The sequence below is a fragment of the Meles meles genome, chromosome 18 (assembly GCF_922984935.1).
Source record: "Meles meles chromosome 18, mMelMel3.1 paternal haplotype, whole genome shotgun sequence".
NCBI lineage: Eukaryota > Metazoa > Chordata > Mammalia > Carnivora > Mustelidae > Meles > Meles meles.
In genome coordinates this window covers 1,667,142-1,694,925 of record NC_060083.1, presented here as the reverse complement: position 1 = coordinate 1,694,925, position 27,784 = coordinate 1,667,142, and the positions used below count along the sequence as shown (strand labels likewise).

Sequence of the window (27,784 nt, the reverse complement as noted above, 5' to 3'; positions counted from 1 at the left end):
TTTCCCCAAGAAAGAAGTAAAATATTTCAGCCACAGCCCAAGTCCTTTAAATCTTTCCCTCTTCCCATTTCCCACTCGTCTACCCCAGAGGTCACCTCTGTGTCGTAGCTAGTGTGTATTTTTATTATAACCTTAATACTCTTACTGCCTTGCTGTCCCATAGTAATACATAGAAATGTTCGTTTCTATAAATTTCTTCTTTTCATGCAATGTTGTTTTTGAGATTTACTAGTAAATCCCAGTGTACGAATGTGGTTTAAGCTCACAGCAGGATCACCCGATTAGGGAAGTAACATAGTGTGATCTCATTTTAGTATTTGTTAGGAGCGTGAACTTTACCAGTTAATTTATCAATATTAGTAAGATAAATAACATCATGCATGTGTCTGGTATGTTTTTATCCCCAGGCTCCTGAAGTTATTATGTCTCAACATTATGATGCTAAGGCAGACCTGTGGAGCATAGGAACAGTGATATATCAATGCCTAGTTGGAAAACCACCTTTTCAGGTAACCTGACTTTTTATTTCCGTGCTCAGTTTTGGGATCTTCTCATTTTGCAGTTACCTTTGACTTGGAAAACAGGGAATACTTTGAAAATGGTGTTTTTGGGTCCCTTGTGACTTGTTTTGATTTTGTTACAGGCAGAAACTGTTATAGTGAGCCAGAACATCTTTTGCTTTTCCTTTTTTTATCTGCCTTCCCTTTGTCGTTGGCCTGGGCATAAAGCTTGCTTTATGTTTCCAGGCTGGTGACAACCAGCCAAGGGCAGGACTGACACCCTGGTGGGAAGTGGTGTGAACAGCGATGTTCCGCGCTTCCTGCTTAGCTGGGTGTGGGAGGCCCTGCACTCCACGTGAGGGGTAGGCCTGGTCTCGGAAGATGAGCCGAAACCGCCTCCAGCTTCCTGGTCCTGGCGCTGCTGGCTGAGAGAGAGCTGATGGTTTAGTTTTGGTGGACGTGATTTGGGGTCATTCTTCCCTCTTCTCTACTCCCCTCGCATCCTGTCAGAAAGAGGCCTCTAGAACTAATTGTGATGCGTTCATACTGCCCAGTGACAGAGAGGTTTTTCTGAACCTGAAAACTGGAACAGAGTAAGCAGAGTAAAAAAGGACGTAAAATCAGTGCCCCGCCTGGTTTAGACACTTACCCTCTCAGCCCCGTTGGGTACAGAGGGGCAGCGGGAGGGGCAGGTGTGTGTGGGGGGGCTCCACTAATCCTGCAGCTCTTACTGTGTGGGAGGGCGGCATCTGCTGTCGGGGAGGGACTGAGAGGCAGCCGTTTGCTTCTTTCCCTTCCTTGTGCCCTTGGCCGTCCTAAGAGAAAATATGCCCTGATTTTACATAATAAAAATGAAGGTGTTGGGCTGGCTGGGTGACCTCCAGAGTAGTGGTTCTGAACTCTTCCTAAGTTTTGGGCTCCTCTGGGAGGCTGACCTCGGCAAAGATACCCTAAGTCCAGATAGGCAGAATTTGCACAGAGTTCCAGAGGTTTTTAAGTTCCTGGTGTCCATCCGTGGCCCCTTCTGCGACCCAGGACTTCAGGTTCAGAATGTGTGCCTTATAGCAAGCATTCGAGCGTGGATCACATGATTTGAACTTTCTGCCCCCATTGTCTAGGGAATAAAACCTTGTTTTTGTTGTTGTTTTTTTAAACAGGCCAATAGTCCTCAAGACCTCAGGATGTTTTATGAAAAAAACAGGAGCTTAATGCCTAGGTACGTGTTTGGTTACGCTGGGTTTTACTGTCTGAGAATGCAGCATTCTTTGAACTCGTGTTACCGGTTTCCAGCCTTGAATCTGTCTTCAGCTGACAGTAATGGGAGAACATTCATTTTAACAAGAAATCTGAAAATTACTGGTGCATCATAGGTGCCTGGATAGTGCTGTACCGTTTTTTTTTTTTCCTTTTTTAAAATGTAAAGTATATTTAAAAGGAAGAGAAAAACACACACAGAAGTTTTACATGTTCTTGGGGGGAAGGGAGACGCAAACAGAACAGATGTGCATGAACTAGGCGGTCAGTCCCTCCCTCGGTCTTCCCTGCTCTCCAGGATAACATGAGCTGGCTCTGTACCTCCTGTAGATATGTATACATACATATTTTGTACAAATTACATCATACGTGGCAAACTGTTCTGCAGCTTTTTTAACTGTACAGTGTATCATAGATACCGTTTAGTGTCAGGATATAGAGAACTCCTTCATTCTTTTAAATGGTTCATAGAGTTCCATGGCTAAATGTTTCATATTTTGTTTAATCAGATCCTTGTTTTCAATTTTTGGTTACTCCAAACAGTGTTTAGTGAAGTGTGTGTGTGTGTGTGTGTGTGTGTGTGTTAGTGTACACTCCTGTATGTTTCTTTAGGGTAGACTCTGTCATGCCCGAGTTTTCGCGTCTGAGAGACCACCAAGGAGCCAACACCGATGTAATCACACGAGGGTTTATTTGACAGCTTGAGCTTGGGCCCAAGTAGGGACTTGGACCCCGAACCAGATTACAGTCCGAGTTTTTAAAGGCAGAGTAGGGGTGGACTCAGCGGTAGGTGAAGACAAAGGGGATGAGGGATGGTGTAAATCTCCAAGGATTTTTGGAAGCAAGGTCTCCAGGACCTTGAGGGGCTAGCTATTGTTGGGAGAAAGGTTATTTATTACCAGTAATAAAAATCTTGTGAGACCCTTTAGATGTGTATCAGTGGGCCATATACTTGGGAATGATTCTCGACACTATCTTGGAGGTTTAGAGATAAAGTACTTGTTAAAGTAGACTTACAGGATCCTGGTTGCACCTGTTGGAGCAGGGGGTCGGTCAGGCTAGGATTGTCCTTAGCAAAACCTCAAGGTGAGGGCAGTTAAGTCCCCAGGGGAGAGCCACTCTGTCTGTTTCAAGGGCTTGTCAGTAGGTAAGGAATTTTAATGATTTTCTTCTGCCTCTGTTTCCCACATCAGCTAAACCTGAGGTGGGATGGCCTTAAATTTCTCGGCCTCCACATTTCCCCCTGAACAATTTTGACCCCTTACATCTTTAAGGTTGTTGACGGTGGAAAGTCTCATCTTCTGTAACTTCTTCCTGCTGAGTAGGGGCGTAGAGTTGTCCCTACCTACTCGGGTCAACACTGGTCAGTTGGGGAATGTGGAGGGGAGTTATGAAAGACAGAGGCAGCTGAGTCCAGGGGAGACTGCTCAGGTGATCTTCCCGAGTGGAAAGGATCATCTGTGGAAGTTATGACAGCGGAGGAGTTGAAGTCAGGTGAGGAGACATGGGAGAAAATAGCAAAACATGATCAGTGTAACAAAATGAAAATGAAGCTCAAATAAGTTTTTTTGGTATTTGACAAAAAAAACCTTTTTCCAGTCCAGGAGTTTAAATCAATCATTAAAGGAGAGAGGGACTTTTAAAGTGCTAACCTGAGTAGGTCAGAGCCCAAGAGATACTCTGTGATCACCTGGAACAGCAAGATGGCTGCGCTTATGTCAGGGCTAGACTCGAGCTGGGCACGGCCTTGTTTGTCTTGGCCTCCACAGACACCTGGACGTGGAATTATTAGACCACAAGGGATGCTCTCCCAACTAGCTAACGCAGCACCACGTCAGAGTGCTCGTTTCCCCACGTTTTCGCCAACACAGGATGTTATCACAGCAGGTGCCTCACAAACAGAAGGGGACCAATTGGCTCTTGAATTTGCATTATTCTCTTTACTAGTAAAGTTGGCGCTCTTTCATGTGTCTCATGTCCTTTTGTAGTTTTCATTCTGTGAATTGCACAGTCCTATTACTCATTTTTCTGTTGGTTTGTCTTTTTCTTAGTGGATTTTAGGAAGCTGTATTATTTCTCACTCGAATTGGAGCTGTGTCCTTTTCTGGACAGAACGGGAGGTGGCTCTTCTAATAGAGAGTTCTAGCAAATATGAGTGCCAGGCTGACTGTGCTTCCGAAGTGCTTTATGTCTGCACATACTCAGATAATATCAGTAAGCACAGTGCAGGAACCTCCCGAATGGATGCCCTTTCTCAAAGGCAGTTGCTTAGCGTTTTGTTTTTTGTTTTGTTTTTCGTCTGTAAGGAATGAGGCTTTACCATGATCTTCTTGGTTTAAGATATGTTTGTGAATCTGCATATACATGTTCATTCACCATAATGAGGGCAAAGGTCATGTGGTTAATCTGTATAAACCCACCACTTAGAGTCTTTTTCTTCCTTTCCCCCAGTATTCCCAGAGAAACATCACCTTACTTGGCTAATCTCCTCTTGGGTTTGCTTCAGAGAAACCAGAAAGATAGAATGGACTTTGGTAAGTTATATTTTCAAATTCTGTGTGCTTTCTAATTTGATTTTTGTGTATCCCCTGAAAGTTGTTTTTAAAAAGATACTATAGAGTTTTCAGGAGAAAATTCAAGTCAGTTTCTCTCTTTCTCTTCATCTTTTTTCTTCCCTTATTTTGTAAATATTTATTGAGTGCTCACTATGTTCTAGATACAGGGGATAGAGTAATAAATAATAAAGAAAATCCCTGTCCTCACGCAGCACACGTTCTCGTGCAGGAGAGGCAACAAAGGGTAAAGTAAATCAGCGCACCATAGAGATGATAAGTGCTCTGGGAAGAAGAGGGACGGGAAATGCCCTTGGGGGGAGGGTTTGAAAGTTTAAATTCCATGAAGCCCCTTCTGAGGAAGTGGCCTTATTTATTCATTTATTTATTTATTTGACAGAGAGAGAGATCACAAGTAGGCAGAGAGGCAGGCAGAGAGAGAGGGAGAAACAGGCTCCTCACTGAGCAGAGAGCCTGATGCGGGGCTCGATCCCAGGACCCTGAGATCATGACCCGAGCCGAAGGCAGAGGCGTAAACCACTGAGCCACCCAGGCGCCCCGGAAGTGGCCTTTCAATAAAGACGTGATGGATGGACAGCGGGATAGTGAGACAGTGGGCTGTGTGCACGTCTGTGGGAAGAGCTTGCCAGGCGGAGCGAGCAGCCGGCACAAACGCCCAGGGCTGGGAGTGCCGGGTCGGTGAGGAGCAGTTAGAAGACCAGTTAAAGACGTGGGCTTTTGGGGCGCCTGGGTGGCTCAGTGGGTTAAGCCTCTGCCTTCAGCTCAGGTCATGATCTCAGGGTCTCTGGGATCGAGCCCCGTATCGGGCTCTCTGCTTGGCAGGGGGCCTGCTTCCTCCCCTCTCTGGCTGCTGCTCTGCCTACTTGTAATCTCTCTCTCTCTCTCTCTCTATCTGTAAAAAAGAAAAAAAAAAAAAAATTAAAAAAAAAAAAAAAAAAAGACGTGGGCTTTTGCTCAAAGTGGGATGGGGAGAGTGTGAGCTCAGGAGTAATAAGATCTGACAGACGTTTTAGAAAGGACCATTCTGGCTGCTTGTTGCCAACAGACTGTGGAGCGGGGCGGTGAGGACAGGGGCTGAGGGACCAATCTGGGAACTACAGCAGTTACCCCAGTGAGAGATGAAGGGACTTAGGCCGGAATAACAGCCATGGAAGTGGTGGGGAGTCCCTTGAATTCTGCATATTTTTGGAGGTAGAGACCATAGTATTTACAGATGAATTGGATGTGGGGGTGTGGGAGAGAGAAAACTCAAAGATGCCTCCAGGGTGTCTGACCTGGGTGTGTGAAGGAATCTAGTTGTTGGTTACCGACGTGCTTGAGGCTGTGTGGCCGGAGCAGGCTATGGGGCAAATCAGGGGTTCAGCTTGGATCTGTTAAACTGAAGACACGCATTTAACGGAGGGGTGCAGATGCCCAAAGGGCGCTTGGAGTCCAGAGGAGAGGTCTAGGCTGGGGATGTATTTTGGAGGAGATCTGAGTGGAGGCAAAGGAGGAATAACACTCCAGAATCCTGGAGGAAAGCCCCTGGCCTCGAGGATGGGGTTTCAGGAGACAGGCAGGGGCCGCTCCGTGGCAGTTTGGTTTTCACAGCGGCATGAGGGCTTTGGGAGAACTGGCTCTGGGTGCTCCGCAAGGCCATGAGTTCAGATTTTTACATTCTGAAGGCGAAAGCCTTATCACTGATCTTGAGCCTTTCTTCTTTTTATAATATAATCATTTAAAGCTAAAAATTTCTAAATATTTTTACTTTACACGGTCTATTTTTCAAATGATATTTTACTACTTGTCGTGTAATGAAAGGATTTGGGTTGCTTAATACTCTAGGGATTGTCCAGTCCTGGAAGGCCTTGAAAGAACATTTTCCCCTGAAATTGTCTGGGTCTCAGCTCTTCTTTGGGGGCAGTTTGTTAACTTGTTTTTATCAATCTCATGTAAAAGATTGTTCTTTTCGATCTTACTCTTAGCAGTCATATGTAAAAACAGCACGACTTAAATGTCAGACCAGAAAAGCCGTAAGACATGTTCGGTGAAAATGCTTTTTTTTTTTTTTTAAGATTTTATTTATTCATTTGACAGAGATCACAAGTAGGCAGAGAAGCAGGCAGAGAGAGGAGGAAGCAGGCTCCCTGCTGAGCAGAGAGCCCAATGTGGGGCTCGATCCCAGGACCCTGGGATCATGACCTGAGCCGAAGGCAGAGGCTTTAACCCACTGAGCCACTCAGGTGCCCCAGTGAAAATGCTTTTTAAATTAACCTTGATCTTGACATTTTTAGAAGAAAAAAAAAGTGTTTGATTTTTCCTGTAATAATTAGTTGTAATATTAATAGAGATTTGCAAAAACTTAGTCCAGAGTTTTGGTCTGTTCATGTGTGTTATGGAAGTCCATATAGGCTCCTGGATAAGACAGACCAGGGTTTGAATTCTGGTCCCTCAACTTGCCAGCTTTGACGTTGGAGAAGATACATGGCCTTTATGCGCTTTATTCTTGTCCGTAAAAGGAAGATAATGCTGTGTGTTAAGTTTGTGAGGATTAAATAAACTGGTATGTGAAGCACTTAGTTTGTTGTCCCAGCGAATGTCCTCAGTAGACAATAGCTCTGGAAGTTTCCATATAGGGGACAAGGTGAAATAGTCTGAACAGGTATTTTCTTAAAGTTTTGTAAAGTTGGAACTAAATTTCAGCACATAGACTTGGTAAATATTTTTATCTTTCGGGGGAGAAATTAAATTGAGAGTTGCTCTGTAACCATGAGAAATAGGGGTCAATGCTGAAACAACATACTCACCAGTAATAGTTTTAAAATACTAGATTATATATTAAGTATTTGTATATTTTCCCTGCTGTAGCAATGGATTTGGGATGTGGTTTTAGAGCATTTGCGTTCAGTTCTTTTCTGTTTCATCCCTATGATGTTCATTGTAAAAATTAGCATTAAAAATCTTATATGTCAAGATTTTGTAGAATTTATGTATATGTATAGTAATTTTTGTTCTAAAAATGATCTCTGGTAGAAAACATATTTTTCTTCAAAACCCTCCACATTTCTATTCCTTTGCAAGTCTTGTAACTGATATTTACACTGAGTGGCTTTTGGCGATTTATTTCAGTAAGACCGCCAGGGCCCTTCAGAGTAGAAGATCCACTAGACTGACCCTGAGTTAAGCTTTTCCTGCTCTCGTACCTCCTCATTTAAACCCCATGCTGGTGTCACGCCGTCCTCCTTGCCTGCTCTGTGAGATTTACTAGCATACGGGTCTGGGACTCCGTGACACAGGAGATTAGCTTTCTGGGTTTTTAAAGAATTAATGAAATACTTTAAACACACAGGAAGCTAAAGTAAAATAATGGACGGCCATGTCCTCACTGACTTACTTACCTTTAATTAGCAGGTTTATTATGTAGGTTTTATCCTTAGACAGCCAAAGAAATTAAATCAGACTTACAGATTTTTTAAAAAATGTGAAACCAGCTGCAGGAATATCTCTTCTGAGATAGAAGGATGGGATTTATCATATAAATCAGCTGCCTGGATTGCCTCCTAGGACAGTTAACCCCAGCCATGCTTCCGTATACACTTCGGGGGGCCTGCTCACAGCCCCCCGTCCCCCGCAGGAGGGCAGCGTAGTTCCCAGAACATGCCTGCTTTCGTGGAGCCTGCCGCATTGGTGACGCCTGTTTGCAAAATTCACAATTATTATTTTAAATTGTTCGTGGATTAAGATTTATTTATCATGTGATAATTTTTATAGATGATTTATAAAAATCATAGGCTTCTACAGTGGAAGGAGATGGAGACTACATAAAGAAGCTAATAATTATTATTTATGATCTCGACACTGTTAAATACCTCAACAGGATTAACCCGTCTGCTACTCAACCTGAGCTTAAGGGTTGCATTCTCCTTTTTCATTACAGAAACATTTTTTAGCCATCCTTTTCTTGAACAAGTTCCAGTGAAAAAATGTGAGTATCCTTTTTTTTGCATTTTTACTTGAAGAGTGAAGGCAGACTTAAGGAAAAATTATTATTTTGTGTCACAAATTAATTTTTTGATTGTGCTTCTCAAGATTTCATTGAGCTTTATTTATTGGATTCCAGTCGTTTCCCCCCCCCAAGTCCCAGTTGAAATAGTTGTAGTAATTGCTGCAGGTCTAGTTTTACTCCCAGGAGCTGTAATAAGTAGGTAAATGAATCTGGTCAGCACAGGGATGTCATCGTTTCGACAGGTTTTCTCTTACACGAGCCGTGATCGTCTCTGCAGCGCTCATGTCTCTTCACCTGTTTCTCCCCCAGCCTGCCCAGTCCCAGTGCCCGTGTGTGCCGGCGCCGTCTCCGGGAGCTCCTGTGGCAGCTCTCCGTCCTGTCGCTTTGCCTCCCCGCCAGTAAGTTTTGGTCTTATTGACTCTAATTTCCGAGTGAGTGCTATTGCCTCTGCCCTACGGGAGCCTGGGACACATTGTGGCTTCCCTTCTGACGGGCAGTGCTTACCAGAACTTACCTTCCGACGCGTCCATTCCAGCGCTACTGCCGAGCTTTGGGCAGAGAACGTTACTGTTGAGTCAGACGGGTCTAGATTAGCGCCCTGCCCTCTGTGGCTGTCCCCCTGGGCCGTTTTCCTCTCAACAGCGGGTACAGTACTCGCAACTTTTCATGCCCGTGGGTTGGAGAGCATGACGGCTGCAGGGTGCCCATCAGAGGCAGGGACGTAGCAACGTTATCTTCTCCAGCTGTCGTGGCATCAGTCTGGATATCTAGTGTACCCAGAATTTCCAGTGGTGGTGAGTGGCCTCGGAGCCGCATTCCTTGCACTTCAGTTCCCTGAATGCCGGTTCCCAGCCCTTCGGGACTTGCTCCGCCCCAGCCGCCTCCCTCCCCTGGGCTTCCCAGGCCGTTTTCTCTGTGGCTCTCTTCCCTCCAGCCCAAGTGCTGCTTCTAGACCCTTCTAGACTCTGCTCCGTGCTCCCAGGGTTTCACTCTGCCCTCTTCTGGCCCCTCCCCCGCTTCTTGCTGTGGGCTGCGACCTTGAGCCTTTCCCATCAGCTGAAGTTCAAGGGCTCTCGTGTCAGCTCTGATGACTGTTTTCCAGATTAGCCTAGCCTCCGAGAATCTCTCAAATTCTGCCGGTGGAGGGTGGGGCAGTCCTAAGAGGAAGTGATTGCGTAATTAGTGGGTTCACCTCCGAGGTTTAAGAACACGGGACTTGGGAGCTTCTGCACCCCTTACTTGCGGCATTAACCAGGACAAATGACTTAATCTCTTTGAGCCTGTTTCTCGTAGGGAAAGCGAGTGTAACTGACCTATTTCATAGGTTCTTTCAAGGGTAAATGAGCAAAAGCACTTTACTGTAATGTCTGGTACACAATACTCAGTGAGTGGCAACGGCTGTTACTCTTGTTTTCAAGGAAAACCTAACGGCCCATGGCTAAGGCAGATACGGAAGCAGCCGATCACAAAGAGAGGAGTCTGAAAACCGGCAAAAAAACCCTTTTCGCCTAACCCTCCAGACTTAAAGCAAGTTAGAAAAAGCAGATGGGCTAATAAGACATTATATTCCCCTAAATTTTTTTTAAAAAGCTGAGAGGGGGAAAAAGTGTTGTGCGTTCCTGCTTCAGTCTGGAATATAAGAGACACTGATTTGCGGTGACTGGGGAGAAACGCGGGGGAAGTGGACCGGCATGGCAAGACAGTCGCTTTATTTGGGGCCAGGCCCATCTGGCTTCAGCGCTGGCCAGGCCGCTGGCTCATGCTTCAGCTCCAGCGCTGAACTGGGGCCCCCTCCTCTGTAAGGCGGGCTTCATGAACCTGTGCGTGAACAGCAGCCCTGGGCGCACTTGATAAACTGTAGCTATTATTATGAAGTCTGTATTTGATGCGGTGTGAGACGTAATGTGAAAAGCGAAGTTGATACGTGAGAAAGGAACCACAGGGAAGAATCTAATTATGAGAGAGATGTGGGAGAGAGCAAGAAGAGAGGAGCCTGTTTGTAGGATGACCAAGGAATGAGAAAGAGGGGGTCCAGTAGGAGGTTCATTGAATTGGAGATTACTTTGACTGGAGAGAGCCAGTTGGGGTTTTCTGTTGGGTGGGGCAGCATTGAAGAGGAGAGCGCTCAGAGCTCGGCTCAGGCTGCTGGCCAAGAGATGGAGTGCTAACAGGGGTGAGGACATGCCAGAGGGGGAGAGGAAGCATATTTAGATGCTAGAAACTTTAGTGGAAAACCATTTTTAGAAGGCTTTTGTTAAAAGCTAATGTTGGGTACCTGGGTGACTCAGTCCATGAAGCATCTAACTCTTGATCTCAACCCAGGGCTTGGTCTCAGGGTCGTGAGTTCAGGATCCATGTGGGGCTCCACACTGTGCGTGGAGCCGACTTCAAAAAAAAAAAAAAGGCAAAAAAAAAAAAAAGGCAGCTTGAAATGAAAATAAAAAGGGAAAAAGGAAAGCTGAGGAGTAAAAGGAAATCCAGAATGTTTCTGTAGAATTTCCAGATAGTGAGAAAGGGAGTGGTTTAATAGGCCTTGCTTTTAATGTAAAACTGCCAAAAATAAGATGATTTTATGCATGCTTCCCCTTTCTTCCTACGGCTGGAGTAGACTCGTGTGGAGGCTTGATACACACAGGCATGCACATACAACATCCTCTTTTTACATTCTCACACAAATACCCAGCTGCTGCTTGATTCCAGAGAAATCTTGAAAGGAAAAAAAAATTCAAATCAGTGTTTTGGTTACGATATTGGCTATAGGTTAAATGCTGTTTAGATAATGTTTCTTGGTTTCATAATATTTATTAAACACCTAGTTTGTGTAAGGTTCTGGTTGATACTAATGAATGAAACGACCAGGTCCCTTACATTGAGGAGCTTTTAATTTAGTTGTGTGGGGACGAGGTAGGTAAAGCAACCACCGTTGGAAGCATGTGGGTGTCTCATTATTGCCTGTGGGAGCATGAGATCAGACCAAGAACTCGGGCAGGCTGCTCAGGGGAGGGCATTGAGCTGAGTTTTGAAGAAAGACCTAGCAAGGTGAATTAGTAACAGAATAGTATTATAGGCAGAAGAATTCCCATTCCTGAAGTCCCGGAAGCACGACGCCCTGAAGGAACCCTGTAGCCCCTCCGGGCCCACTTAAATTTGTTAAAATTAAGTGAAATGTAAAATTTTGTTCCTTACTCGGGCTGGCCGCATTTCAGGTGTTCGATAGCCGTCCTTGGCTAGTAGGTCGCCAGCACACCGGGCGCTCCGAGGTAGACCGTCTCCATCCTTGCTGGAAGTTCTGTGGACAAGGCTCCGCCGAGCGGTCCGGGCTGGCGGGTGCAGAGCACCGGGGGCGTGCGGAGGGGCAGGTGCAGCGAGAGCCGCAGGGGGCTGCTGTCTCTCAGCGGGATTTGGCTGCGGGAGCCGTCCCAGTGCTTTTAGGCGGAGGTGCGCTGTGAGCCGCTGCGGGGTGGAAGCCGGGGCTTGACAGCAGCAGAGAGTAGCGTGGCCGCTGGGAGAGCCCGGAGAGCCCCGCAGACTGCTGCACCTTTCTTGTTCTGTTTTTTCTTTTCCTGAGAATGCGGGCCCGAGCTGCAGGGAAGGTGGGGGCCAGGTAAGAGAAAGGTAGAGTTCACCAAGCTTGGAGCTGCTTGAACGGGAGACCAAACGGATGGATGACGGTGAAGTCACTCCGGCAGGGAGTGCGGGGAGCAAGGCTTTGGAGCAGAAAGGTGGTGAGTCAGTCCCGTGCTCTCCGGAGAGATCTAGGCCGCAGAGGTGAGGGGGGTACTTGGAGGGGGAGAGTGGTCGCTGGGGTGCGTACACAAATGTGAGGACTACGGGCCGTGGTGAGCCCTGGCTGTTCCAGGAAACCAGTGAGTCTCACCCTGCATCAGGCGCTAAGTCCGTACGGTGCAGCGGCGGACTGAACAGAATTTTCAAAGATGTGAGGAGTAGAGGGTCCAGCGTGGCACCTTGGGGAACTCCACACTCCATCCCTCTCCTTTAAGGGACGAAAGAGAAGCAGGCACCCACAGAACAGACTAGGAGTGGGAGGGAAGCCGGTTCACTGAACGAAGCGGTCGAGTGTCCAGTGGTCCGCGGCGCGGCTGAGGCGGAGCTCGGGGAACTTGAGCACGACGCGGCGGGGCTGAGCCCGGTGGCTGCACAGGGAAGGCGGGAAGCGGGTCGTGGTGGGTCGGGCAGAGTACGTAGGAGGTGAGGAGTTTAAGTCCGCGAAGACTGCTATCTCGAGAGACATTGTTAAGAAGTAAAGAAGTGCGAGGAGACGGTAATTAAGAGCACCGCGCGGATTTGAGGTGTGAGAAAATGGAACGGGTTTATGCGCAAAGGGGAAGAAAACCAGAGGAAAGGGAGAGGGTGAGAGGGTCAGGGGCAGAGGGAGCTGGTGCAGGTCTCTGAGGAGGTGGAGGGGCGGAGGCCGAGCAAGGAGAAGAGCCTCCCGCTCAGATGCGGGGCTGCAGGCCGGTTGACGAAGGCGGGGGAGGCTTGAGAAAGGGCCTCAACCGCTCGGAGTCGCATCTCAGCGTGAGCACTCTTTAGCCGTGTGATCTCAGGCGAATTTCCTACACTTCTGAGCTGTTTGTTCGTATCCACGTATGACGCGGGTTTCCCACCAGGACTGGGCTTAGGGAAGACATGGAAGGCACCCAGTGGTGTGTAGTCCATGGTAGACGGTCGGTCACGTTAGTCTTCCCATCGTCCTTTCCCTTTGTTACCTAGACACTGACGGGCTCTTTGAAAATTGTATGTCATGTGTGTCTCACACACACACACGCACGCACGATCGGAGATCTGACACAGATTTCCTGGCACAGTGACATTCGAAGGAGCGCTAGCAGTGCATTTAGGACATGGGTTTAAGATTAAAGGGCATTGTGTAGTAGTTTTCCTACAGAAATAGAAACGAAGGTTAAACAAGGTCATAGAGGACTTAACACAATGAATTAGGAAGTTCATTGTTTCAGAAGACCATTGTGTAACCAAGACATTTAATTAGAGGTGTCACTTGAGTCCTTGAACTAGGCAAATGCCACAGGACATACAACTGCTTACATCTGTGTATTTGCTTATATACCTTTTATGTGCTTTCCTTTCCTTTCCTGTCCTGTCTCCTGCAAACCCACTCCTCCCCCTAACAAAAGAAGAACAAAAGGACCCACAGCCTGTAAGGTTTTCCAGATCTTGCTTTCTGTGAGCATACATAAATCTCCAGGCTTGAACGTAGTTCTCCTTATCGATTTATTTACTTTTTTGCATAACGTGGTCTCTTGCTTTCCTGTTTATAATGTTTTCTTCACTGGAGGTTTAAACCTTTTTAAAATGTGCGCAGGATGCTGTTAGTCTAAATTCCCTGGACATAGTGTTTTAGTCATCGAGTGAATAGTTATTGCGTACCTGCTTTGCTAGGCCAAGAGCCGAAACTGGGCATGTTGAGATGATGAAAACACACCTCAGAAATTTCAGGAGAGGGAGACGTGTACGTGATAAGTGGTATGATATATTTTTAAGTATCGTTTTGGAAAACATTTTAGAAGTCTTTATATGAAGACACTTTAAACTGTGCTTTTCTAAGGGAAAGATTTTCCGAAGAGATTTTTCTTCCCCAAATTTTAAGATGGAATTAACTTTATGCCCACTTTTATGAAGACAGTATTCCTTAGTCTAATGGCTATTCTGACGTGCATTTTATTACTAGGCCAGTTTTAATTTTATGTTGTTAATTTTAGTCCCTTCCAGATACGCAGCACATTCAGGAAGAAAACTTACCCTCCCCACCACTGGGTCCTCCCAGCTACCTACAAGTGTCCAAAGATTCTGCCAGTACTAGTAGCAAGAACTCTTCTTGTGACACGGATGACTTTGTTTTGGTTCCACACAACATCTCGTCAGACCACTCATGTGAGAATCTTTTCTACTTGTACACATTATATTTCTTAATTTACTAGACTAGCATTTACTTTTAACCTTTATATCATGCTCTCTCGTGCAGGGCACCTTTTCAAAGGGGCACTTCATTTAGTTGTGTGAATTCCCAGAACTATATACCTACCATTCTAAAATCTGCTCAGTCATCTTCCGTGAAGCAGTAACTTTGGATTCTGAAGGTAGATGAAAAGTCTGTAGGAAATGATTTCAGATTCTGTTCGTATCCACACAGAAAGGAATAGAAAAGTCAGCAGAGTTAAAGGAAGACCTCTGTTGCAAAAACCACCTTAAGAGTCAAGGGGATTTAAAACCAGTCTGGATGCCCTTCAGAAGAGACTGGCATGAGGTCAGGAATGAGTTTCACAAGTGCATGGGGAGAATTTTTATAAAGGAAGCAGAATCCAAGTTGACTAAATATGGTCCGGGCTCTGAGGAGCAGCAAAGGGCACCAGAAAACCTACAAAAATGAAGTTAGACAAAACCGTCAAGAAAGAAGGAACTGTGGTTTGGCGGTGAAGGACTGGGATCAGAAAATCTGGAAACTGGGTTCCTTCGATAATTGAGCAGTATCAAGTTGGCCATGTGCAGGTGGTTGGAGAAGTTCGTGTCCAGAGGTCGGCGTAGTTGTTTGTCCGATACTGATGGCACGGCTGCTGCCGTGAGGCCAGGCCAGGTGTGAAGGCCGTGGTCCCCGGAGCATGCGCTTTGGGGGTGCATCCGCTGGGGAGCGGGGAGCAGGGACAGGGCTGCAGGAGAAGGTGGGGCGGTTCACCGTCGGTGCTCCGACAGCTGGGAGTCCCCTGTGAAAACCCAACATACAGTGGTTTTCTTCTATTTTAAAAAAGAAATTAAGACTTTAAAAATTATGTAGTATTTCAAGCAGGAATAATACAGCAGATACTCAAATCCACCCCCATTCTAATTTTATTTATGTCAGTGTTGTTTTAGATGTCTTTTCTTAAGGATAAAAAATGCTATATGGGTACAGCTAAAGTCCTTTTCCTTGTTCCACTCTTGCCAGAGGTTAATTCTTCCTGTAGATTTTTTTTTATACTTCCGCATATCCTGTATCTATAAATAACGTATGGTGTTCTTGTGTTTTTACAGTTTTAAGTATATGGTATAAGGAACGTATCTATAGCTTGGTTTTTTATTCATGTTTTTGTTATGTACCTAGATACATATCTAGATATGTATGCAGTTTATTTTAATATCTGAAATTTACAGTATAACTGTATTTTATGATACGACTAAACCACACATTTTTCCATTTTTTGCTGAGGGTGACCTGGATAATTTCTATCTTTTCACTGTTCAAAGTGTATTGTAACAGATGTCCTTGTATCAGAGTTTCTTCCACATGGATGCTCTAGAAATTTTCAACTTCAGATCTATAAAATATTGGTACAGACAAGCTGTAGGCAATCAGTAGTTTGTGCCATGCTGCCCCAATGGAATAATGGTGACTTCTAAAGATTTTTTTTTCATCTTTAACTTTACCTGGAATTCACTTTTGTAGATGGAATAAGGTAGGGACCTTAGTATTGAATATTCTGTCCTTTCTCTATTGATAGACAATTCCAGATTTGTCCTGTTAGGTTTATATGAAGAATTGGGTTTGTTTTAAGGTGTTCTATTCTGTTGGTCTATTTGTCTGTATTATAATCATTTTTAAATTTGTGTGTGTGTGTGTGTGTGTGTGTGTGTGTGTGAGATGGGGGGGGTGGGGAGGGGTGATGGTAGAGAGCATTTTAGTTTTCTTTGGAATCACCCTGGCTACTCTTGACCAATTTTACCCCCATGTAGTCTAATATCAGCTTGACAAATCCTACAAAAAAACATTTGGGGATTTTTTTTTTTTTTAAAGATTTTATTTATGTATTTGACAGATAGAGATCACAAGTAGGGAGAGAGGCAGGCAGAGAGAGAGGAGGAAGCAGGCTCCCTGCCAAGCAGAGAGCCCGATGCGGGGCTCGATCCCAGGACCCTGGGATCATGACCTGAGCGAAAGGCAGAGGCTTTAACCCACTGAGCCACCCAAGCGCCCCACATTTGGGGATTTTGATGTGAATTTGATTGGTTGATTTTATAAGACCTATACGGGAACAGTTAATGATCTTTACGATATTAAATTGCCAAATCAAGAATATGTGTTTCTCACAAAATCATAGGGGATCATAGGGGAAGAGAAGGAAAAATGAAATAAAAACAGAGAGGGAGGCAAACCATGAGAGACTCTTAACTCTAGGCAACAAACTGAGGGCTCCTGGAGGGGAGATGGGTGGGCGGATGGGGTAACTGGGTGACGGGCATTAAGGAAGGGACTTGATAGAATGAGCACTGCTTCTTTTATCCATCTGATAAACCACTAAATTCTACCCCTGAAACTAGTAATACACTATACATTAACTAACTTGAATTTAAATAATAATAAAAAAAGAGTATGTGTTTCTCTACTTATCTAGGTTTCCCTAATGTGTTTTGATCGATATTTATATTTTCCTTCATAAAGGACATTCACATCTTTTGTCTTATTCTAGTTACCTTTGTTTTTTTTTCCCCCCTTGTTTAAATACTGTATTTGATAATTTCTTTTTTTTTTTTTTTTTCAAAACCACTCCTGTCGAGGTCTCTGTGCTTCCAAATCTCTGGTCATTTCTCAGTCTTCAGCTTTTTGATCTATTTTCAGCATTTGTTATAGTTGGCCAAACCCTTTTTTAAATTTTATATTTTTTATTTTTTTTAAAAAAAGATTTCATTTGTAAAAGAAAAAGAGAGTGAGAGCATAAGCAGTGGGGGAGAGGCAGGCAGAGGAAGAGGCAGGCTCCTTGCCAAGCAAAGAGCCCAGTGTGGAACTGGATCCCAGGACCTTGGGATCACAACCTGAGCCAAAGGCAGGTGTCCCCACACCCTTCTCTTTATTAAAAATTTGTTATTGTAAAATACATCATGCATATATTTTTAAAACATTTTTTTTTTATTTAGAGAGAGTAAGAGCAAGTGGAGGGAGAGAGAGGGAATCTCAAGGAGACTCTGCACTGAGCCCAACATGGGGCTCGATCTCATAACCAAGATCATGATCCAAGCTGAAATCAAGAGTTGGATACTCAACTGACCAAGCCACCCAGGTGCCCCAAAGATTTTATTTTTTTAGAGCAGTTTTAGGTTTACAACAAATCTGAGAGGAAGGTACAAGTTTCCACTTATCCCTTGCCCCCCCATTCTCAGCATCATTCACCAGAACAGTACATGTGTTGCTGAGGATAAACCTACATTGACACATCACAGTCACCCAAAGTCCATAGTCTACTTAGAATTCATTCCTGGTGTTGAACGTTCTATGGGTTGGGAGGAAGGTATAATGACATTTATCTATCATTATAATATACAAAGCATTTTTACTGCCCTAAAAATCCTCTGTGCTCCCCACCTGTCCCTTGGAAACCACCAGTATTTTTATTGTCTCTATATTTCTGTACCACAGTTTGTCCATTTACCTATTGAAGGACACTTTGATTGCTTCCAAGTTTCGACAATTAAGAATAAAGCTACTATAAACATCTGTGTGCAGGTTTTTGTGTGGACATAGTGTGCAGCTCCTTTGGATAAATATCAAGGAGCATGACTGCTGGCTGGTATGGTAAGAGCATGTTTAGTTTTGTAAGAAGACACCAAACTCTTCCAAGTGGCTGTACCATTTTGCATTCCCACCAACAATGAGTGGAGTTCCTGTTGCTCCACATCCTCAGCAGCATTTGGTGATGTCAGTGCTCTGGGGTAGGCTATTCTGGTAGATGTGCAGTGGAGTCTCGTTTTAATTTGCATTTCTCTGACAACATCTGATGTTCAGCGTTTTTCATGTGCTTATTCACCATCGTGTATCTTCTTTGGTGAGGTGTCTGTTAAGATCTTTGGCCCATTTTTCAATTGGGCTGTTTGTTATCTTGTTGAGCTTTAAGAGATCTCTGTATATTTGGGCAAACAGTCCTTTATCAGATGTGTCTTTTGCAAATATCTTTGTTAGGTCTATAGCTTATATTCCATTTTCTTGATATGGTCTTTCACAGAGCAGTTTTTAATTTCAATAAGTTCATCACTAATGATTGATTCAATCATTAAATAAATTTATTTCATGGATTGCATGTTTGGTGTTGGTATCACAATGCCCAGGGTCCTCTAGGTTATGCTGTCTTCTACAATATTTGCGATTTTTTTCTTTTATATTTAGGTCTGTGGCCCATTTTGAGTTAACTTTTTTTTAAGATATTATTTGTTTATTTGACAGAGAGAGACACAGCGAGAGAGGGAACACAAGTAGGGGGAGTGGGAGAGGGAGAAGCAGGCTTCCCACGGAGCAGGGAGACCAATGCGGGGCTTAGTCCCAGGACCCTGGGATCGTGACCTGAGCCAAAGGCAGACGCTTAATGACTAAGCCACCCAGATGCCCCTTGAGTTAATTTTTTTGAAAGATCTGTATCTCGATGCGTGTTGTTGTTGTTGTTGTTTTGTGGATGTCTACTTATTATAGCATTATTTTTTAAGGACTGTCTTTGCTCCATTGTATTGTCTTTGCTCCTCTGTCAAAGATCAGTTTTTTTGAAAGTCTCCTCCTGGTCTCCCTATTCTGTTCCATTGACCTGTTTGTTCTTTAGCCAGTACAACACTGTCGTGATTACTGCAGTTTTATAGTAAGTCTTGAAGTTGGGTAGTGTCAGTCCCTTGTCCCTCTTCTTCAATGTTCTATTGGCTGTTGTGGGTCCTTTGCCTCTCCATTTAACCTTTAGAATTAGTTTGCCGATATCCATAAAATAACTTGCTGGGATTGTCATTGGGATTGGGAAGAACTGACGTGTTGACAATATATAGTCTTCCTGTCCAAAAACGTAGAGTATCTCTCTATTTATGTCTTCTTTGGTTTCATTCATCAGAGTTTTGTAGTTTTCCTCATACAGGTCTTACATGACTTTTGTTAGACTTATACCTAAATATTTCATTTTGGCGTGTGATAGAAATGGTGTTGTTTTTTTAATTTCAAATTTCAGTTGTTTATTATTGAGCTATAGGAAAGCAATTTAATTTTTAAATATTAACCTTGTATTCTGCAACCTTGCTTTAGTCACTTCTTAGTTCCAGGAGGTTTTTTGGATCAATTCTTTCGGATTTTTTTTAGATAGGTAATCATGTTATCTTCGAACAGTAGTTTCATGTTTACCTTCCAAGTTGCATACCTTTCATTTCCTTTTAACTTACTGTATTAGCAAGGACCTCGAGAGCTGTGTTGAAGAGAAGTGGGAGAGAAAGAGGACTGCCTTCAGGTGATGAAACTGTAATCACCACAGCCGATACAAAAGTCAATGGAAGAAAGAGAGAGAAGACATGCTTATATTTTACCCAATCTTAGTGGAAAAGTTTGGAGTTTCTCACCATTTAATATGGTGTTAGCGGTAGCTCTTTGTAGATATTCTTTATCAAGTTCGACAGTTCCCCTCCATTCCTAGTTACTGTGAGATTTTTTTTTTTTTTTATTATTTATTTATTTGACAGAGAGAGATCACAAGTAGGCAAAGAGGCAGGCAGAGAGAGAGAGAGAGGGAAGCAGGCTCCCCGCTGAGCAGAGAGCCCGATGTGGGACTCGATCCCAGGACCCTGAGATCATGACCTGAGCCGAAGGCAGCGGCTTAATCCACTGAGCCACCCAGGCGCCCCTACTGTGAGATTTTATCATGAATGGTGGTTGGATTTGTCAAATGCTTTTCCTGTGATGTTCTGTCTATTAATGGGATAGATCACATTAATGTTAGAATGTCGAACCAGCCTTGCCTACCTGGGATAAATCCCATTTGATCATGGCGTATAATTCTTTTTATACATTGCTGAATTCAGTTTGATAATATTTTGTTGGAGATTTTTGCATCTGTGTACATGAGAATTACTGGTCTGCAGTCTTCTAGTAATGTCTTTTTCTGGTGTTGGTATGAGGGTAATTATGGCCTCCTAGAATGAATTAGGAAATATTCTCTCTGCTTCTATCCTCAGAAAGAGATTGAAAATAGATACTTGGTATAATTTCTCCCTTTAATGTTTGATAGAACTCATCTGGGCCTCATGCTTTCTGTTTTAGAAGGCTATTAATACTGATTCAATGTCTTTAATAGATAAAGACCTATATTCAAATTGCCTCTTTCTTCCCGAGTAAATTTTGGCAGATGTGTCTTTCACAGGATTGGTCTGCTTCATCTGCGGTGTCAGATTTGTGGGCATAGAGTTGTTCATAGTATTCCTTCACTCTCCTTTTCAGTGAGATCTCTACTGGTGTCTCTTCTTTCATTTGTAGTATTAGTAATTTGTGTCCCCCTTTCTGGTTTGTTTTTTCTTTCTTTTTGTTAACCTGGCTAGAAGCTTATTGATTGTTGTGTTTTCAAATTCATTTAGTTCAGAATCTTTAAAAATTTCTCTTGAGATTTCTTCTTTGGCCAATTTGTTATTCAGAAGTGTGTTTTCAGTCCCCCTGTATTTTGGGATTTTTCAGTTACCTTTCTGTTATTGATTTCTGGTTTAATTCCATTATAGTCTGCAAGCAGAAACTGATTTCTATTCTTTTAATTTTTTTTTGTTTTGTTTGTTTTTTAAAAGATCTTATTTATTTATCTGAGAAGGAGCGCAAGCAGGGAAAGGGGCAGAGGGAGAAGCAGACTCCTCTCTGAGCAGTGAGCCTGATGCACGGCTCTGAGTTGAAGGCAGACGTTTAACCGACCGAGCCACCCAGGCACACCTCTTTTAAGGTTGTTAAGATGTGTTTTATGGCCCAGAATGTAGTCTATCTTGGCAAATGTTCCATGTGAGTTTGAGAAAAGTGTGTCCTGCTGTTGTTGGATGAAGCTGTCTGTAGATGTCGATCATGTCTTGGTGATTGATGGTGTTACTGAGTTCAACTGTGTCCTTACTGGTTTTCTGCCTGCTGGATCTGTCCATTTTTGAGGGATGGGTGTTGAAGTCTCCAGCCACGTTAGTGGTTTCACCTGTTTCTACTTGTAAGTTTTTACCTTGCATAGTTTGACGCCTTGTTAGGGGCGTGCATAATGTTAAGTAAGAATTGCTGTGCCTTCTTGGAGAATAAATATATCATCACATAAGGCCCTTCTTTATCCCTAACTTGCACTGATGTCTGCTGTGTCTGAAATTAATATAGCTATTCCAGCCTTCTTTTGATTAATGTAAGCATGTTTGTGTTAGCATGGTCTGTTTTTTCTCCATCTGTTTACTTTTAATCTGTGTGTCTTTATATTCAGAGTGATTTTCTAATAGACAACATGTAATGGGGTTGTGTGTTTTAATCCACTCTGAAATCTGCCTTTTAACTGGTACGTTTAGACTGGTGACATGAGAAGTGTCACTGACAACCGGATTAATACCCAACATCTGTTCCTGTTTGCCCTTCATTTTCCTTGTTCTTTGTTCCTGTCTTTGTCTTCCACTCTTTTTCTGCCTTTTGTGGTTTTAACTGACCATTTATTATGATTCCATTTTCTTTCCTTTCTTAGCATATCAATTGTACTTTTTTTTTCTTTCTTTATTGGTTGCCCTAGAGTTTGCAATATATGTTTATAACTAATCCAGGTCCACTTCATTATTTTTTTAAAAGCTTTATCTATTTATTTTAGAGAGGGAACATGTACAAGCAGTGGGGAGGAGCAGAGGGAGTGAGAGAATCTCAAGCAGACTCCCAGCCGAGCATGGAGTGCAACAAGGGGCTCAGTCTCACACCCCTGAGATCATGACCTGAGCCAAAATCAGGAGTCGGACACTTAACCAACTAACTAACCCACCCAGGCGCCCCAATCCAGATCCACTTTCTTTCCATTTTTTTTTTTTTTTTTTTAAGATTTTACTTATTGGGGCGCCTGGGTTGCTCAGTGGTTAAGCCTCTGCCTTTGGCTCAGGTCATGATCTCAGGATCCTGGGATGGAGCCCAGCATCGGGCTCTCCGCTCAGCAGGAAGCCTGCTCCCCCCCCCCCCCCCGCCCCGCCTGCCTCTCTGCCTATTTGTGATCTCGCTCTCTCTCTCTTGCTGTCAAATAAATAAATAAAATCTCCCACAATTTTATTTATTTATTTGACAGCAAGAGAGAAAGAGCACAGGCAAAGGGAACGGCAGGCAGAGGGAGAAGGAGAAGCAGGCTCTCTGCTGAGCAAGGAGCCCAATGCGGGGCTCAGTGCCAGGACTCTGAGTTCATGACCTGAGCCCAAGGCAGACACTTAACTGACTGAGCCACCCACATGCCCTCCAGGTCCACTTTCAAATAAAACTGTATTACTTCATGGTAGTATCAAGTACCTCATAGTAACAACATCCTAATTCCTTCCTGCCATCCCTAGTATCATTGCTGTCATTCATTCTAGTTGAATATAAGACTACATAAGCCTATCCCTGTATACATAAGACACACACGTTAAGCATGCGTAACCGATTATACTGTTTGGCAACAAATCCCCTCAATCTATTTTTCCTTCACTTTTGACAGATAATTTTGCAGGGTTCAGAATTCTAAGTTGGTGGTTTACTTAACACTTTAAATACTTCATTTCACTTTAAATACTTCATTGCTTGTGTGATTACTGAGAAGTTAATGCAATTCTTTGTTTCTCTGTAAGTATGGTGTTCTTTTTTTTTTACTTCTTTCAGAATTTTCTTTATTTTTAGTTTTTCTGTTAATTTGAAAATGATCTGCTAGGTGTAGTTGTTCTGAGCATTTATCCTGCCTGGAGTTCTCTGAGCTTTGTGAATCTGTGGTTTGGTGCCTGCCGTTCATTTGGGGGAAATTCTCAGTCGTTCCCAGTATTTCCCTCTGTTCCTTTTGTCCTTTCTTCTCTTTCTAGTAATCCCATTACACATGGTACAGCTTGTGTAGTTGTCCCACAGACCTTGGATATTCTGTTGTTTTTTTAAAGGAAATCTTTGTTGGGGCACCTGGGTGGCTCAGTGGGTTAAGCATCCGGCTCAGGTCCTGATCCCAGTTACCTGGGACCGAGCCCCGCATCGGACTGCCTGCCCATCGGGAAGCTGCTTCTCCCTCTCCGTTCCATGCCCCCTCTGTGTCTCTCTCTGTCAAATAAATGGATAGAACCCTTAAAAAAAAAGCTTTGTTTTCCAGTTTTTGAGGATTCTGTCAATAATGTTCTCTAGTTCAGAGCATCTTTCCTCGCTGTGTCTAGTCTACTAGTAAGCCTACCAAAGGCATTCTTCATTTCCTTTACAGTGTTTTTTAATCTCTAGCCTTTCTTTTTGGTTCTTTGTTAGGATTTCCATCTCTTTATATCACTCGTCTGTTCTTGTATGTGGTCTACCTGGTCCATTAGGGCTCTTAGCGCATTAATCATAGTTGTTTTAAATTTCCAGTCTGATAATTCTAACATGCCTTCCATGTCTGGTTCTGAGGTTCACCCTGTCTCTTCAATCTGTGTTTTTTGCTTGTTGGTACACCTTGTGACTTTTTCTTGATAGTCATACCTGATGTCCTGGGTAAAAAGAACTGCTGTAAGTAGGTTTTATAGAAATGTGATGGGGAGCTGTGGGGGAGTGGGAAGCGTTCTGTGACTGGATCTCAGTACTTTAGTGAGCCTAGGTTTCCGGTCTGTGGGCTTCGCACATGTTTCCCAGTTTCAAACCCCATGTTGGGCGTGGAGCCCACTTAAAAAAAAAAAAAAGAAGTCTTTTTGTGGTTCTTTTTGTCCTTAGGGTAATCCTGTTAGGAATGTCCAATCAAATTACTAAACTTAGAGTCGCTTGGAAAAATCCCCTTCTGGTGACGGCACTGACAGATTGTTACAAGGTTATGTATGACAGAAGATGATACATGTTTTGCTTCATTTCCACTTCTGATTTCTAGGGCTTGTTTTTTCCTTTTGATTTTATTTTGTTTCGTAATTATGTATGGCTCCAAACTCAAAGCTACAAAATGAAGTGCACTTAGTGAAATACAGCTCCTGTCCTTGCCCCATCTACCTTGTTCCCTCCATTACCATATCAGGAGCTCTTCTCTTAAAATAGGCCCCTTCTTCCCTCACTTCTCTTTATTCTCTTACCCTGATTTATTTTCCTTTATATACATTTTAAAATATTTATAGTATTTATTTATTTTGAGAGAGAGTATATGGGTGGAGCCTGATGCAGGGCTCGATCCCATGACCCCAAGATCATGACCTGAGCTGAAATCAGGATCTGATGCTTAACCCACTGAGCCACCCAGGTACCCCGTTTTCCTTTATATTTCTTATCATGCCTGACACTATCACCTTCTTTCATTACTAGAATAGAAGCTTCATGGGAGCAAGGACTTAAGATGTGCCAAAATAAATGCATTTCTCCATTCTTATTTAGGGCCCTTCGGAGGGATATTTGTGTTTGTTTCCTTTTTTCCCCTTTTTGAGTATGGGTTAGCAGTGTAACCTATACTTTTTAAAAACATATTTGGTCAACACTGCTATTTCATATCAACACATTGATTATGCCTTTATAGCCATTTAAAATCACCCAAGCAGTGTGATATAATGGACATCCCAGTGACAAGAATGAGGGGAGCCTGCTTTCTGAGCTCAGCTCTGTTCCCGTATATAGATGAGCCCAGAGTGGGTGAAGCTGGCCTGTGGTGTGTGCTACTGTGCCTGAGAGGCCCCAGCTTCCACAGCGTCTCGTTCACAACCCATGCAAGGCAGGGAGTGTTACACCGGTTGGGGGTGCTCTAACACTGGGGTGAACTAGACTTCGTTTACAGTCAGTTGTGCTAGAATGTGACGTGTGTATTCCTAAAACTTACCACTCTCTGAAAAAATTGTTCAGTAAAAACCACAGAGTTCATGGGCAAATTGGAATTAAGGGCATAACACTCAAAAACGTTGGTGCGTGACGCATTAAAAGGAACATCATAAAAATGTTAGCATAGTTTTTACTACGCATGTTGAATGGTGAAGAAATATCTCACACTGAAGTAAATAGGACACTTTACCTTGAAAAGCCCTGATGTTTGTTTGTAGAAGTGGGCACTGCAGGGTTCCACCTGTGAATTCAGCTGGGTGCAGTGTTCAGTGTTTTTACTCATGGTTTTTACCTGCTTTTACTCGTGGAGGAAAGTGCGTCATAAGCAAGCGAGAAATTTGTGTGGTGCTCAGATTTTTCTGAATAATCATGTTGGAATGGTTTATATTTTTTTAAGCAGGTGGTAGAGCAGAACTGATGGTATTTTCTCTTCCTCCTTTAGATGATATGCCGATGGGAGCTGCTGGCAGACGTGCTTCAAATGAGTTTTTGGTGTGTGGAGGGTATGTTTATATATATTAGAACTTTTTCATATTTTGGTTTTTGTGAGTGAAGTTATAGAACTTTGACCGTGTTTTTTATTCTAAAATTTATTTTGTTTCACAATTTGTCATTTCTTTTTTTAAAAACAGTTTAAATTGTAGATAAAAGCACATAAAATCTGTTGTCCTCCCCATTTTTAAGTTTACACATCAGTAGCTTTATGTATATTCACAATGTTGTACAAACTGTCTCCAGAACTTTTTCATCTTGCGAAACTAAAACTCAGTACTCATTACATAGTAGCACTCCCCATTTCTCCCACCTCTAGGTGCTGGTCACCACTGTTCTACTTTCTCTTTCTATGAATTTGACTGCTTTAGCTACCTCACATAAGTAGAATGTATAATATGTATCTTCTTGTGACTGGCTTAGTTCAGTCATCATAATGTCTTCAAGGTTGGCCCATGTTGTAGCATTTGTCAAAACTTCTTTTAAGGCTGAGCCATAGTCCATTCTGTGTATACACTGTGTTTTGTTTATCCATTCATCTGTCAATGGACAATTGGATTTCTTGTCCCTCTTGGCTATTGTGAGTAATTCTGTTATAAATGTGAATGTGCAGATATCTGTTTGAGATCCTGCTTTCAATTTTTTTGGATATATACCAAACACTGGGGTTGCTGGATCATATGATATTTCTATTTTTAATTTTTTGTGGAGTTGCCATGCTGTTCTCCATGGTGGTTGTACCATTTTACATTCCTACCAACAATGTGCAAGCGTTCCAGTTTCTCAACATCTTCAGCAACACTTGTTATTCCTGTTTGGTTTTTTATAATAACCATCTTAATGAGTATGAGGAGATATCTCATTGTGGTTTTAATTTGCTGTTCTCTCTAGTGGTTTTTGAGTGTCTTTTCATATACTTATTGGCCATTTGTCTATCATTTGTTGTTGAGTTGTAGGAGTTCTTTATATATGTTGGATATTAACCTTTTACCAGATACATGATTTATAGATGTTTTCTCCCATCCCAAAGATATTCTTTCCACTCCGTTGATGTGTCCTTTGAGCATAGAAGTTTTAGATTTGATGTAGTCTCATTTGTCTATTTTTTTGTTCTGTTGTCTTGTGTTTTTGGTGTCATTTAAAGAAATCATTGCCTAATCCAGTGTCATGAATCGTTTTGCCTGTGTTTTCTTCTACAAGTTATATAATTTTGGGTCTTATTTTAGCTCTTTAATGCATTTTGAATTAATTTTTGTATATTGTATAAGGCAAGGGTCCAGCTGCATTCTTTGCCCGTGGATACCTAGTTTCCACATTTGCTGAAGAGACTGTCTTTTCGCCATCCCGTGGCGTTGGCATCCTTGTTGAAGATCATTTGTCCATATATGCAAGGGTGTGTTTCTGGGCTGTCTGTTCCATTCTTTTGGTCTCTGTGTCTGTCGTTATGCCAACCATATTGTTTTGATTACTGTAGATTTGAAATCAGGAAGTATGAAACCTCCAGTTTTGTTTTTCTTTTCCAAAATTGCTTTGACTATTCAGGGTCCCTGCAGATTACATATGAATTTCAGAATAGATTTTTCTATTTCTGCCAAACAATGCCATTGAGATTTTGGTAGGGATGGGATTGATCTGTATAAATCACTTTGGGTGCTATTGACATCTTTACAGTATTAAATCTTCTAGTCAATGAAGACAGAGTGTCATTTATCATTTTTTCCAGCAATGTTTTGTAGTTTCCAATATACAAGACTTTCTCCTCTTTGGTTAGATTTATTCCTCTGTATTTTATTCTTTTTGATACTATTATAAATAGTATCAAAAAATATTATAGTATTGTATTGTAATTGTAAAAACTAGTATTGCAAAAAGTATTGTAAATAGATTTATTCCTGTGTATTTTATCCTTTTCAATACTATTGTAAATAACACTGTTTTCTTAATTTCCTTTTTTCATTGCTCATTGTTAGTGTATAGAAATGCTACTTATATCTGTCTGTTGATTTCACATACTGCAACTTTGCTGAATATATTAGTTCTAGTGGATTTTTGTGTGGAGTCTTTTGGGTTTTCTCCATTTAAGATCATGTTATCCATGAACAGAAATAATTTTACTTCTTCCATTCCAGTTCTCATGCCTTTTATTTCTTTCTCTTGCCTAATTGCTCTGGCTAGGAATTCTATGTAGAAGCAGTGAGAGCAGGCATCCTTGTCTTATTCCGTATTA

At 42.7% G+C, this 27,784-nt stretch overlaps 1 protein-coding gene across 6 annotated transcripts in view; it reads left to right on the top strand.

Annotated features, from left to right (window-relative positions):
• Window positions 1-27,784, top strand: part of ULK2 (unc-51 like autophagy activating kinase 2) — an 87,832-nt gene that overhangs the window by 20,456 nt on the left and 39,592 nt on the right. For all 6 annotated transcript variants that reach the window (XM_045984289.1, XM_045984285.1, XM_045984286.1 and 3 more), the window contains 7 exons: window positions 408-509; window positions 1,658-1,716; window positions 4,206-4,288; window positions 8,244-8,291; window positions 8,622-8,710; window positions 14,054-14,225; window positions 25,508-25,568. In XM_045984289.1, coding sequence (XP_045840245.1) covers window positions 408-509; window positions 1,658-1,716; window positions 4,206-4,288; window positions 8,244-8,291; window positions 8,622-8,710; window positions 14,054-14,225; window positions 25,508-25,568 — 614 coding nt within the window. The remainder of the gene's footprint in view (window positions 1-407; window positions 510-1,657; window positions 1,717-4,205; window positions 4,289-8,243; window positions 8,292-8,621; window positions 8,711-14,053; window positions 14,226-25,507; window positions 25,569-27,784) is intronic.